The following is a 13654-nucleotide window of genomic DNA, read 5'->3' on the forward strand; positions in this document are numbered from 1 at the left end:
ACAAATTTTGTATTTGGTCATCTTTTATTTATTTATTTAACTTTATTACGGTAGAGATCTGCTCGTACAGCTGACACCACTCGGCATACAGCTGTCAATACCAAAGCTTTGTTATGTGTTGTTTATGCGTTGTATAAAACAGCTGTTCCCAGCACAGGAGCCAACATAAGCTTACTGCTAGCTACTTTTGCTAAAATAAACATTTAAAATACAGGCAGGTTTTTGTCACTGCTTGGCAGTCCAAACCTGAGCTCAAAGAAGATTATGGATTGTTCTTGTTTTCACTTTTAGTATCTGGGTTTTTACTCACTGATCACAACAACTTCACAGGGACCTGGCAGTCATATGTATTTATAAGTCTTCTTAGTGATAAAAGTAATTTAAAGTTGTTTGAACTTCTGCCATTCATCCTGTGCGCGATTCTTCTGAAAAGAGGGAGAAAGCACACCGTGTCTTCACAAATGGTCTTTGGTTGTGTTTCTCTAGGTGGGAGATGTTTTGGAGGTGGAGGAAGACGAGACCTTTCCCTGTGATTTAATATTGCTGCAGTCTAGCCGAGATGATGGCACATGTTTTGTTACCACAGCAAGTCTGGATGGAGAATCGAATCATAAAGTAAGATAAGTGTATTACTTTTCAATCGTTTTGCATAGAAGAATTTGAATTAAAAGTAGTTCCAGATGAAGTTATAGTTAATGTGCGTTCATTTGATTAATATTAGGTAATAAGAGAGGAGGAGTGGATGTAGAAGAACAGTAAAGAATGCATTTGCACTTGCCTAGATACATGTTAAAATAATTGTGTAGTTATAATTCAGGGAATCTTGATTTATTTTCATTGAATGCTGGTCTCACTTTAAAGAGGTTTCACTTTTGTTTAGTTGCCAAAATTGTGTTCCTGTCTGTTTGTGCTCGAGTGTATTGGTATTTTTTCCTTCTTAATTTTCCGTTTTGTGTGTGAGTGAGAAGCAGTGGAAGTTAAAGCGATCAATGACCTAAGTTGGTCACAGCTCACGCTATTTCTCGGTCTGCCTCTTCTACTTGTCCAGACACACTACACAGTGCCAGACACAGAGCGCGATGTGGAATCTCTCAACGCCACCATTGAGTGCGAACAGCCACAGCCTGACCTTTACAAGTAGGCAATCATCATGTGGTCCCAACGGATTTACACTACAAGCATGTGGTGCTTGTGATCTGCTGAGGAGTGGATTAACTTAATGCCAGATTTAAAAAAATGTCTTCAATGACTCTGATATTAACATGCAGATTGTTAAAAAAAAATGTTTCGGCAAGCCATAGTGCATTTATGGGATAATAACTTGGTCTCTCCAAGACGAACTTAATTCTTACTTAAGTGTAGTTCTATGTCTAAAGACAATATGTCTATATAGGTCAACTTTGGGGCAAGCAGTGAAACTATTATAATTTAAAATCATACCTGAAGATGAAGGCGTGAATATTCCGAGCTAATGAAAGTGACAATATGGCTGACTACAAGTATTAGGCAGTACTCTAAACTTCTAGATTTTAAGGTCAATGAATATTTAGCTTTGAGTAATTAATGAACTCAGAAAAGATTCGAATACCTCAAGTTCAGATCTCTTCCACTCTTAACACAATAGTTGCTCACAAATCACTTCATCTGTTTGAGCATATGCCGTTGTGTTCCAGGTTTGTCGGTCGTATGCACATCTACAAAAACAATGAGGAGCCTTCGCTAAGGTGAGAGCACTCGTGTCCAACCAAGTCTGCATAGTTTAAAGAAACAAAATCTAAACAGTTGTTTATTTGTTTCCCTTTACATAACCAGCAAATCATTATTTCATTGATCCTTTATAGCAGACAAGCATTAAAATAAAAACAGACTGGCAGGGATTTAGCCACTGCTTCCAAAGCACTCCCACAGGCATTTATCATTGACTGCTTTGTAATGACCATATAAACAAATGCCAGTGTCCTTCTCAAGAACACTGGAACTGGTGTGAGCCCAGACTGCAGGCATACTGTGTACTGTCACTGCGTATATTAGAGTGGATGCCAGCTACCCTGCCAGGTTTCCATTTAGAGGATAGAGAGGTGTGGATTCCACAGCAACTGTATGACTAAATAGGTGGATCTACTGATGTGATTGTGCAGGTCACTGGGCCCAGAAAACCTCCTGCTGAAAGGAGCAACTTTAAAGAACACTCAAAGCATCTGTGGTAAGTCAATAATAGCTTTTTTACTGGTACCATATTAAAGATGGCTCGATATCTTAAAGACTGATGTCTTTTCTTATTTTCTTTTTTAAGGTGTTGCAGTTTACACCGGCATGGAGACAAAGATGGCTCTTAACTACCAAGGAAAATCTCAGAAACGCTCTGTTGTGGAAAAGTAAGTTTACAGGGAAAAACAATATGTATAAAACAAGTCTAAAAAATACATTTGATACTCACTAATTTGAGTTTTTATGTCTACAGGTCTATCAATGCCTTCCTTTTGGTTTACCTTTGCATATTAGTGAGCAAGGCCTTAGTGTGTACTACACTTAAGTATGTATGGCAGAGCAAGCCTGGACAGGATGAGCCCTGGTACAACGAGAAAACTCTGAAAGAAAAGGAAACCAATCTGGTGAGTTTGCATTTTAGAAAACTAATGAAAACAAACATTATAGGAAAAAAAAGGAAACGTGACTGAGGAAAATAAAACATGTCTAAAGCAGAACTAGAAGAACAGCTGTTGCAAGAAAAATGGCTAATATGGCTTGTTAGATAAGTTTCATCATACTGTTATTGTGTACTACATACATACTGAGGCCTATGTTAATTCAATAGTAATTATTATAATCCTTAAAGGGCTGCTGAGGGAACTCTATACATAGTTTTAAAGTTCTTATAAAATGAGCAAAATGGCCACTGTTGCCATATGATGTAGTCCGTTTCATGTCATCTGTTAACCTTCTGCTTTAGCCCGCATTCAACATTGTGACTGCCATTTCCTCATTTTTGTTGCAAGTATAAACAGTGACGTCTAGGACTGCAGAATGGTTTCTTAGAATTGCTTAGGTTATGGAGAAAATGATGCAAACCGCAACTCACTCTTTCTCTCTCTATACATATAAATACAGTGTGTATATATATCTCTCTATATATGTGTAAATATATTATGTGCCTCTTTGTTTTTTTACCAACAGTACCTTAACATGTTCACCGACTTCCTGTCCTTCATGGTGCTCTTCAACTTCATCATTCCAGTGTCCATGTATGTGACCGTTGAAATGCAGAAGTTTTTGGGATCGTTTTTCATATCCTGGGATAAAGATTTCTTTGACAGTGAAATTGAGGAAGGGGCACTGGTCAACACCTCGGACCTCAATGAAGAGCTGGGACAGGTCAGAAATATCTGTCATTATGCTTTCTGTAAACTCTGCATTTCTGTGTCCAAAAATTTTCAATTATATTAACTAAATTCCTCTATTGTTTATAAAAACTCTAAAGCTTTTCCTGAACATTTCATCTCCAGCATCTCTGAACGATGTCCAGATGTAATCTGTAGAACAATCACTAGCACTATGATGTAGTTTTCCATCCAAACAAGTTTATATTTTATACTGAATTTTGTGTATTTTAAAAAGCAAAACTTCTACCCGAGACTAATGTAAGTGCTTCTTTAAAATGAATTTTCCTTGTTTCATTTTTATTATGGCACTGCTGACTTAAAGGGCGCTGCCATAGATCAGTCACACTTGGTTTGCCAGATGATTATTTGAGTTAAAGGTGATGCTCCGTTAAACTGATTAATGCAGTGTAATTTCCTCCGGGAAGTAATTGCCTAATATTATTGTTGGAGGCTTTTAAACGAGAAACTGAATTCTTATGGTTTTGGAAGTGTGTGTCATTTTTATTTTCATGTTGCCTGTAGGTGGAGTACGTCTTCACAGACAAGACGGGGACCCTAACTCAGAATAACATGGAGTTCATAGAGTGCTGCATTGATGGCCACCAATACAAGTACAGGGATGCGAGCTCGGAAGTGGACGGATTCTGCGTTACAGATGGACCTATGAACACAGTACAACAGAAAGCTGGCAGGGTGAGTGTTGTGGTGTCCCGCCATCTGTTGTAAAAGTCATACAAGGATTAACATATGGCCATTACATAGCTCGATGCCCAGAAAGGCCCTTTATTGGTCACCCTGGTACATTCTCCTTGACATGTCGACATATGCGCTATAACATAGCGGAGGGAAGGAGCTGCATGCTCCTGACACGAGTGCTTGATAACACTTCACAGACTATTGCACTTAATTACTTGTGCTGATAAGGGGTCAGTTTGGTTATAAATTCTAGGCGTTATCCAAACTCCAGCTTCTGTATATAGCTCCTTGTTTGGTTGTTAATAATTAAGTAAAAAAAAGATTTATGAATTTATTTTAAGGTTTATGAATGAATTTTCTACTTGTAAAGCCCTACATTTTTTTTTAACAGTATTAAGCCACGTTTACGTAATTTTCATAGGAAAGGGAAGAGCTGTTTCTGCGTGCCCTGTGCCTGTGCCACACAGTCCAGGTAAAGGAGTCTACAGAGCAGGGTCAAGGTCAAGATGGACGGATAGACCAGGTGGATGGATTAATGGTAGATGGACAAGTGGTCCTTCCACTGCAGGAGCAGAGGGGCTTTATAGCCTCCTCACCTGATGAGATTGCTTTGGTCCAGGGTGCAATGAGGTAAGAGGTTGGGTGTCATGACTCAGTGATTTCAGGTGGCTATTTGACAAGCACACAGTTGGAATTGATAAACCTAAGGAAAATGTAACTGGTATAATTTCGTTATAATATTTATTGAGAACATAAAAGCCATTTGTGTTTTGATTTGTCTCGATCTCAGGTACGGCTTCACATTTCTTGGCCTCGAAAGTAAAACCATGAAAATTCTCAACAGGACAAATGACGTTGAAATGTAAGTTAGTCATTTCTTGGAATGTCTTTTCTTTTTTTTAAAATCTCAGTTATTGTTTGTATTTAAATTACATCTTTTATTTCCTCTGCGTACATCCTTTAGGTATGAATTGCTTCATGTGTTGAACTTTGACCCAGTCAGAAGGCGAATGAGTGTAATCGTCAGATCAATATCAGGTGAGCTTAAGGTTACTGTCAACGTTATTGGAATGCTAATAAAATAGCGTTGGCCAGCACATCCCTGATGCTGGGTGTCTGTATAATAGTGTGTTTTTCGTGCCCAGGTGAAACACTGCTCTTTTGTAAGGGAGCCGACTCCTCCATCTTCCCCCGAGTCAAACAGGAGGAAGTTGAAAAGATACGCATGCATGTGGAGCGTAATGCAACAGTACGTGGTGGAAAACATCTCGTTTTCCTAAATTTCCAACTGTTGGAATGATTTCATTGCATAACATTTTGGCTTTTATAACATCAGCTGCTATTTTACTGTTTAGGATGGTTACCGGACACTGTGTGTGGCCTACAAACATCTTACTGCTGAGGAGTATGACCAGGTAGATTCAGGATTAAGGGAAGCTAGACTGGCTCTGCAGGACAGAGAGGAGAAGCTCATGGCTGTTTACAACCAAGTGGAGACTGGAATGAATCTAATTGGAGCTACTGCTGTTGAAGATCGGTGGGTGCTCACACAAAATGTATAACTGTGATGCTCTTAATTGTGAAACTGCTGTGTTGAAACCCCAAATATGTTGATTCTGTTCATCTGGACGTAGTTTTTCGTGTTGAAACCTGCTGAATATCCTTAAATCCACATACTTGTGCTGTTCTTGCCCCTTAATAAACATCAGTGCCAAAAGGAAGAGGAGTGAGTGCAAAAGCACAAAAAGGAGTGCAAAAGCCTGTGATGAGCATATCACCAAGCCTTGTCTGGACTTGCTCTTTGTTATGTTGCTGCAATGAGTTAATTCCTCCCTTTGGGGATGTTTTAAATGTCATCAACTGTCACTTTTTTCACCATGTATGACTTTGGCTTTCTATTTTCATCTGATTAGTTTGATATCAGCTAAAAGCCCTTCTTTTTAGAGCGTTTTAATTTAAGCTCACACTGCCATCTTGTGGTTAAGTTGTGACCTACAATCAAAGATTCCAGCTTTTAAAAATAGACTGCATAAATTGCAAAAGTTTAGGTCTAAAACACATGCATTGCCTATAACAAAGGAAGTAAACATATTCCTGAATCACCATTTATTCATCATTTAATACACAAACACTCACACTTTTAAAGGACCACGCCTTCCCAAACCATTATGACATGAAATTTGGTAATTTAGCTTAGCTTTTTTTTTGTTTTGGTTTTTTTTAAACACATGTATATAAACTATACATAATTGTAGGCATTCTTGCTGCTAGTAGTCATAATGATCCTTTTCTATTTATTATTCTACAGTCTTCAAGAGGAGGCAGCAGAGACCATGGAGGCTCTGCAGGGAGCAGGTATTAAAGTGTGGGTCTTAACAGGAGACAAGATGGAGACGGCCAAATCCACCTGCTATGCTTGCAGATTGTTCAAGAGGAACACAGAGCTGTTGGAGCTAACAGTGCGTACTCTAGAGTCTCCAGGAAAAAGGCGTGAGGACCGACTGCATGACCTCTTGCTCGAGTACCACAAGAAAACTGTACAGGATGCACCACCAGCAAAGACACGTGTTGCCAGGTTGGCACCTTAGATTACAAAAGCCTGTGTGCTATGTACTGACATTATTCTGATTTTTATTTATTTTTTTGGCTTTTTATTAGGGGGTTGTGGGGCAATAGTTTAAAAAAAAAACAAAAACATTAGTAACAATTAAACTATTTTGTCTACTCTGTATTGCAGGAATTGGTCCAGCCAGGATTATGGTTTTATAGTAGATGGAGCCACTCTGTCGATGGTGCTCAACTCATCCTCTGAAAACAACTTACATGACTATAAGGACCTATTTCTACAGATATGTCAAAACTGCACGTCTGTGCTCTGCTGCCGCATGGCTCCCTTACAAAAGGCACAGGTCAGAACAGTGATTTAATAAGCTGAGAAATAAAACTGAATTGATTTCTTTCACAGTGAAAGATTATTTCTGATTTTATTCAGCTGTTGTGCCTCTGTATCAATCTATCTATAGATAGTTAAAATGGTGAAGAACTCCAAAGGCAGCCCAATCACCCTTTCCATTGGAGATGGAGCCAATGATGTCAGCATGATTTTGGAAGCTCATGTAGGCATTGGTAAGAAATGTGATGATGTGATGCTGAAGCTGATTTAGCCATCTTTAATTACTCTTCTATGTGTAGTGGAGTGCAGAAATGTGTAATTTGTTTTGGGCCTTGGTGTTTCAGGCATTAAGGGGAAAGAGGGTCGACAGGCGGTGAGGAACAGTGATTATGCCATCCCCAAACTGAAGCACCTCAAGAAACTTTTGTTGGGACATGGGCATCTCTACTATGTTCGCATTGCACACCTGGTGCAGTATTTCTTTTATAAGGTAAGTGGAGATTCTGTGTCCAGGAGCACTAGGAGCACCCACTAGAGCCTGACAGATATATTGTTTGACTGATATTAGCTTTTTGCTGATATGTCAGTATCAGCATAACATGACCATAATATGGGTCTCAATGTTTTCCACCAGTTGTAACTTCCCCTTTGTGAAAACACATGTTTGGAATGCTACAAACACAACGATCAGGTGCTCAGAGTGTAAATGACTAATCAGCATCTTGATTTGGAAATAAAACAAGCTAATGTTTAACCTGCATGGTTACATTTTGTCAGATAAAAAAGGTTTGTGATATATGTGGGCATTTCGTGTGCCTGAATGAAAAGAAATATTGACCCATACATTGGATTTGTAAATCAGTAAATACCAGTTTCAATCTTAAAAATCCTATATTGGTCAACATCTAGTACCCACCAAAAGCCATTTGGTATCTTTACACTGGTGCAGTGGTTAGCACTGTCACCTCACAACAAGAAGATTCTGTGTTTGGATCCACTGGCTGACTGGAGTTTGCATGTTCTCCCTGCTTGTGCGTGGCCTCTCACTGTATACATTGGCTTTCCCACAATCTAAATTGGCAGGTGTGAACGTGAGCACGAGTGATTGTCTCTTTTTGTCAGTCTAGCCATAGACCGACAAACTTTAGCTCCACCGCAATCCTGAATCCTTGATAAGCAGAAGGAAATGGATGGATACACACACGCTCATACACATATAGTCTTACATGCGAGACTGATTTTTTAGGTTGAACTCTGTATGACCCTGTTTTCATTCTCTGTTCGCCTGCAGAATCTTTGCTTCATCTTACCACAGTTTTTGTACCAGTTCTTCTGCGGCTGTTCCCAGCAAGTAAGTATATCTAATTGAGGTTCAAAGACATTCTGAACATGAAAGGAAGTAGTGTTTCCTAAAATCACACCTCTGTGTGCTCCCGATTGCTCAGCTCTTGTCCTCACAATCCCCTTTCCTCACTGTCCCTGGGATGTATGCACTTTGTTATCGTCATACAATATAAATAGGCAAAACTGTGCCACCACGAATACACCATGACACAATATGGATATTTTGGAATCCTGGTGGCATTTGTTTGTTTTCCTAGTCTTAGAAAAAAAATTAAAATAGGGGAAAAATCTTATGGAAATTCTTTTGAGCACAAGGATTCATTTTATTATTCTTATGACATCTGTCATCCTTTTTAAGATCACCGAGTGATTATATTTTTGTGTGAAAGGTGAAGGTGATTTTCTTTTCTTTTGTTGTTTTTTTTTTTTTTTTTTTTTGGTTTCCCCATCATGCCACTGGTCTCTGATATAGATCTTTCACAAGCACATGAAAGATGTATATAAGCTTGCTCATGACGTGCTCTGTGCTCAAGTTATGGTTGTGTGTATGAGTTGTGTCCTCTCTGTGATATTAACCCCTCCTCCTCCTTACCAACCCTTCCCTCGTCAACCTTTCCTCCTGCTCCCATCCTCCCCAGCCCCTGTATGATGCGGCCTATCTGACGATGTACAACATCTGCTTCACCTCTATGCCCATCCTGGCTTACAGTCTTTTCGAACAGCATATTTCCATTGAGATGCTCCTGGAAAATGCTACCCTCTACAGGTAAACTGGGATATAAAAGTAGATGTGCTTGTTATGTTCTGTCCTTTCATCAAAAATCCCACAGTAATGGAGATTAGGAGATTCTTTTCTTAGGTTTTAAATCTAGACTTGGAAGGATTTCTGTGTCTGTGCAACACTTCACTATTTAAAGAATTGGTAACACTATCCGGAGACTAATGTGTTTATTTTGAATTTAGGTACAGAATTATATTGTATACTTTTACTATACAATACAATATTGTTACTAAATAAAGTCCTGGTTTGGGTTCAGGCGTAATTTAAAAGTAAAAAAAAGTAAAAATAAATATTTAATGAACAGGTTACAAAGTTCTTCTGGTGAAGTTGAGTTAACTAATTTTGATGGTAGCTCATTTGTATTTACACAGTAACTTTTTTGGCCACCATTAATATGTTATATAATGGTGTTGTCCTTTTGTGTGATAAACAGGAAATGTTACACAAAGACACAGTAAGTAAATAAATTTGTTAATTTTCCTCTTTCAAATCTTTAGACAAATCGGTAAGAATGCCATGTTACGGTGGGGACCATTTCTCTACTGGACATTACTGGGAGTCTTCCACGGCTTGGTCTTCTTCTTTGGTGTTTGGTTTTTGTTCAGCAACCCAGCCCTGCAGGATAATGGCCAGGTTTGATTTAAATCCACTTCTAAACAGGTTTCATATCTACAGTCTCCTAACTACAACTGCTGATTGTTTTATTGTTTTGACTCTAGGCTTTTGGGAACTGGTCATATGGAACGATTGTATTCACCATCCTTGTTTTCACTGTAACACTAAAGGTAAGCTCTACCCCTGTTTATTTTGACATTTATAAAACGTCTATCATTAGAGTGGACATATGAGTTTGAAGTAGATATTTTGTTAGTCATGTCTTTTGCAAAGTTCTTTTATATGTGTTTTAAAAGATCTCTTACTACTTTCTTTTCTCCAACATTCTAGTTGGCTCTGGATACACGGCACTGGACATGGATAAACCACTTTGTGATATGGGGTTCCCTGGCTTTCTATGTGTTTTTCAGCTTCTTCTGGGGAGGAGTAATATGGTTAGAATTCAACTGAGGATTAAAAAAAACAAAAAACAAATCTTATTGTAGTCATTTTAGTTGGCCTTTTCATTCTAGTCAAACATGTATCTCCTCCAGACAGTATAAACTGAAGTGTCATCTCTCCCCCAGGCCTTTCCTGAGACAGCAACGGTTATACTTTGTGTTTGCCAACATGCTGAGCTCGGTGTCAGCCTGGCTGGTCATCATCGTGCTCATCCTGCTCAGCCTATTGCCAGAAATCCTCTACGTGGTGCTCCGCAAGCCCCGCGGCCCTTACGCTCGACAGGTAGTGCTATAACTCTCTCTCTCTGTCTCCCTCTCTCTTTTCTCCCCCTCTCTTTCTCTCTCTCCCTTCCCTTTATTCGTTCTTTTCTAATTATTATTTTTGCTAATGGTTATTTTTGTTGATGGAGCATATGTTTAATATATTTTAGGTTGAACTGATAGAGGTTTATGAAGTACTGTTCAGGGAAGGATTTAAATCAAGGAATTTTAATGCGATTGCTGATTGTAACATTTGCATGGCTTTGCTAACATAGAGCAATGCAGATCTTTACAGAGCTGTTTGCCTCTCTTCACACTTCCTTTGCTTTGGTGTTAGATCATTGGGAAGAAGATGGTGGGAGGGGTAAATTACATCTGACCTTATTCAGAAGTGGAAAAAAGACGTTTGAAAGCACAAATATCTGATCTATTACAGCCCTCTGCTGGCTATTTAAAGCATGACGTACATTATGCAGGTTTATATTAGGGGGTCGGTTAGCTTGTCATATATTACGTTGCACATGTTTGCCAAAAGCTATGAGAGTTTTAAGAGATATGTTTAATGAGAGAAGAAAGGGTTTGAAAAGAAACCTAAAAAAACAAGCCAACCACCCCCAAAACATATTTTGTGTACCAAGAGATAATTTTTTTAAGTGTCTGTGCATCTTTAAAATTATGCCTGTTGTTGAATTATTTCTGAAGGCTGTTTTTATTTAACTTCCACCAGAAGTCTGCCAGAGGCATATTTTGTCATTTCAGTGGGCTCTCTAATGTGTTTGCAAGCAGATGGAAATGATTGGTGGTATTCTTGCTCTTTTCTGTGGGTTTTTTGGTATTGTGTCTAGACTTGATTTTTATTCCTTTTTTGGATGGGGGAGAAGTAATAAACTGAATGAGAAGTTTTGCTCATATTTGTGGAGAGCCACATAACTTGCAGATTTGTACAATATTCAGGACTTGCGTACGTATGGTGCACATATTTTTATTTTTTAGGCTCATTTTTCACCTTTCCTACTTTTCCTAACTAGTGCTAATGCTTTGCTCTTTAACACACTCATAACTATCTCACCCTCTTATTTCCTTCTCTCTTACTTCTCTGGACAATCCTCCCTAAAGATGAAACATCGCCTTCCTTCCTCTGGGACATCCACTATCTTCATGTTGTCACAGACCGCTAGCTCTCACAGCTTCTCATGGAGTGACTGAGGTCTCTTTTTCTTTGTCAGCTTTTATACTTCAGAATTTCTGTGTCTGTGCACCACTTGCCTGCTTCCTACTTCTGTGTCCTTCCTCTCCCACTGTTTCGACTCCTTTCTTCACCTATAATAACTCAGGCTGCTGTTTTGTAGATTTTAATAGTCCAATTTGCTTGGACAGATTAGGTCAGACATTTCAAATTTCTGATGTACTGTGTCACATATCAGGAATGCTATCCTTGGAAGGCACCATTTTAAACCTTGACTTGAGGGATTTTCTTTTTTGTGACACTGGGAAGAATGGCACGCTGCCATCTCTTCCAGCAGTGTGGAGTAGGACAGGTTGTCCATGCTAAAAACTTGCTGTTAGTCTGCCATGCTTGTCTGCCTAGTTGTATCAGTCAGTGTCTCCTCCCAGCTGCCTTTGCTGCTCCACTGCCTGCTGCCTTCGCATGTCCAGTCAGGTGGCTGCAGCACATCACAGCATCCAAACGTACCTGCATGAGGCCCAAATTCACAACCTCATCCTGGATCCTCAAGCCTGACAGTGTGTGTGTGTTTGTGTGAGTGTGCGTTTGTATATGTCGTAAGACATACTTATTTTGTGAAATTTGCAAGAATAGTAACCCTATATTATTTGAACCTATTAAAAAGTCGACTAAAGGGCTTCCAAAACGGATCATTCCTAGAAGGGTTGTCTAAAATGGCTCCTGGATTAATTTTCATTGTCTACATGTCTACTTTGAAGTCTTTCTGAATGTATTTAATTGTTCTTTGTTTATATATTTATGTCTGTGTGCAAAAGAGAGCACAAGATGGTGAGAAAGGCAAAGTATGTATGTGATTATCAGCGTAGTGTCGTCACTGGTGTCTCTTGCCTCACCCTTCTAGAAGAAGCTGGTTCAGTCAAGCGCAGGGGGCATCCAGTCACCCCGGTCGTCAGCCAGGCCCCTGCTCATGAGAACCTTTTCAGATGAGTCCAATACTGTCAGTTAAACAGGTACCAGCCAACTTTCAGGCCATTTAAGCCAATCAGTGATTTGCTCCCCCAGTCAACCAGTCCAGCAGCTCTCTCATCTCTAACTTTGAGTTTTAACAAGGAAATCAAAGACGGTAGCATAAAGGCCGCATTTATTTAGACTCTTTGTGTTCTTGTGTGTTGTGTTAGGCTCATATTGGCTGGCTGAAGAGATGCACTTTTCCCATGCCTCTTGTTTTGTTTAATCATTTCTATTAAACTGACCAAATGGTGCACTCACTTGATATGTGAAAGCATCCATTGACCTAATCTTTCAAAAGTTTTTTGTTTTTTTGTTTGTTTTTTTTTGTGCAAGCTCGTGCTCCTTTCAGCCTCCCTTTCGATGCCCAGCTTGTATTTACCTTTCTGCATGCGCAGATGTGCTTTCAAATCCAAATTTTTATTTCAGCCTCTCGCATTTTTGGACCTTGTAAGAGTGTCTGTGTGTGAAGTGTCTGTGGTGGTTTCATCCTCTTTACCCAACAGTGTGAAACAGCAGGGCTGGCCTATGATTTTGGCCCCATTTTCTGAAATATATGTGCTGTTTGTAACAATGTGGTTTAATCATTTGTCGTGGTCACTGTCTTCTGTGTGTATATCCAAACCCTAATTGGTCGTGGCTGTCTGCTTACTGTTTTATATGTGAGTGCATTGCATGACTCGGTGCATGATGTGATGTTGGCATAAGCTCTGCCCAAATGCTACTTCATGACAGGGGGTAGACGAAAAAAATACCAAACACAAAAAAATGTAAACACCGCGAATAATGAAAAGCAGCCATTGTGTTGTGATGTTGTGCTAAATATCCTTAGGTGTTTACATTTAGTTTTTGTCCACCCCCTGGATGAAGGACTGAATGTTGCACATATCCGTCACTATTGACCATCGTCTCTGGTTGCGCAATTTTAGAAAGAGACTGTATGACAGCTTGCAGAGTTTAACTCACATTTCTACTTTCCCTGTAGCCATCATTGGAATCCCTCCTACAAACATCAAGGTAAACAAAGAGTCAGCACTAACCTTCTGTATT

At 39.3% G+C, this 13654-nt stretch overlaps 1 protein-coding gene across 5 annotated transcripts in view; it reads left to right on the forward strand.

The window, feature by feature from the left end:
- The window catches only part of atp11c (ATPase phospholipid transporting 11C (ATP11C blood group)), a 43118-nt gene that overhangs the window by 26188 nt on the left and 3276 nt on the right, over positions 1 to 13654 (forward strand). The window contains exons 6-30 of one of the 5 annotated variants that reach the window (XM_082556368.1): positions 487 to 615; positions 1049 to 1137; positions 1674 to 1724; positions 2139 to 2203; positions 2294 to 2375; positions 2462 to 2612; positions 3175 to 3372; positions 3903 to 4073; positions 4498 to 4706; positions 4867 to 4938; positions 5041 to 5114; positions 5222 to 5325; positions 5432 to 5613; positions 6385 to 6651; positions 6814 to 6985; positions 7100 to 7202; positions 7314 to 7459; positions 8261 to 8320; positions 8952 to 9079; positions 9592 to 9727; positions 9814 to 9879; positions 10040 to 10143; positions 10276 to 10432; positions 12498 to 12606; positions 13590 to 13621. In XM_082556368.1, coding sequence (XP_082412494.1) covers positions 487 to 615; positions 1049 to 1137; positions 1674 to 1724; positions 2139 to 2203; positions 2294 to 2375; positions 2462 to 2612; positions 3175 to 3372; positions 3903 to 4073; positions 4498 to 4706; positions 4867 to 4938; positions 5041 to 5114; positions 5222 to 5325; positions 5432 to 5613; positions 6385 to 6651; positions 6814 to 6985; positions 7100 to 7202; positions 7314 to 7459; positions 8261 to 8320; positions 8952 to 9079; positions 9592 to 9727; positions 9814 to 9879; positions 10040 to 10143; positions 10276 to 10432; positions 12498 to 12602 — 3021 coding nt within the window. In that variant the 3' untranslated portion in view covers positions 12603 to 12606; positions 13590 to 13621. The remainder of the gene's footprint in view (positions 1 to 486; positions 616 to 1048; positions 1138 to 1673; positions 1725 to 2138; positions 2204 to 2293; positions 2376 to 2461; positions 2613 to 3174; positions 3373 to 3902; positions 4074 to 4497; positions 4707 to 4866; positions 4939 to 5040; positions 5115 to 5221; positions 5326 to 5431; positions 5614 to 6384; positions 6652 to 6813; positions 6986 to 7099; positions 7203 to 7313; positions 7460 to 8260; positions 8321 to 8951; positions 9080 to 9591; positions 9728 to 9813; positions 9880 to 10039; positions 10144 to 10275; positions 10433 to 12497; positions 12607 to 13589; positions 13622 to 13654) is intronic. The other 4 variants (XM_082556370.1, XM_082556369.1, XM_082556372.1 and 1 more) reach the window with 4 other exon arrangements.

The sequence above is a fragment of the Aulonocara stuartgranti genome (assembly GCF_965226115.1).
Source record: "Aulonocara stuartgranti genome assembly, chromosome: 2".
NCBI classification, from domain to species: Eukaryota; Metazoa; Chordata; class Actinopteri; order Cichliformes; family Cichlidae; genus Aulonocara; species Aulonocara stuartgranti.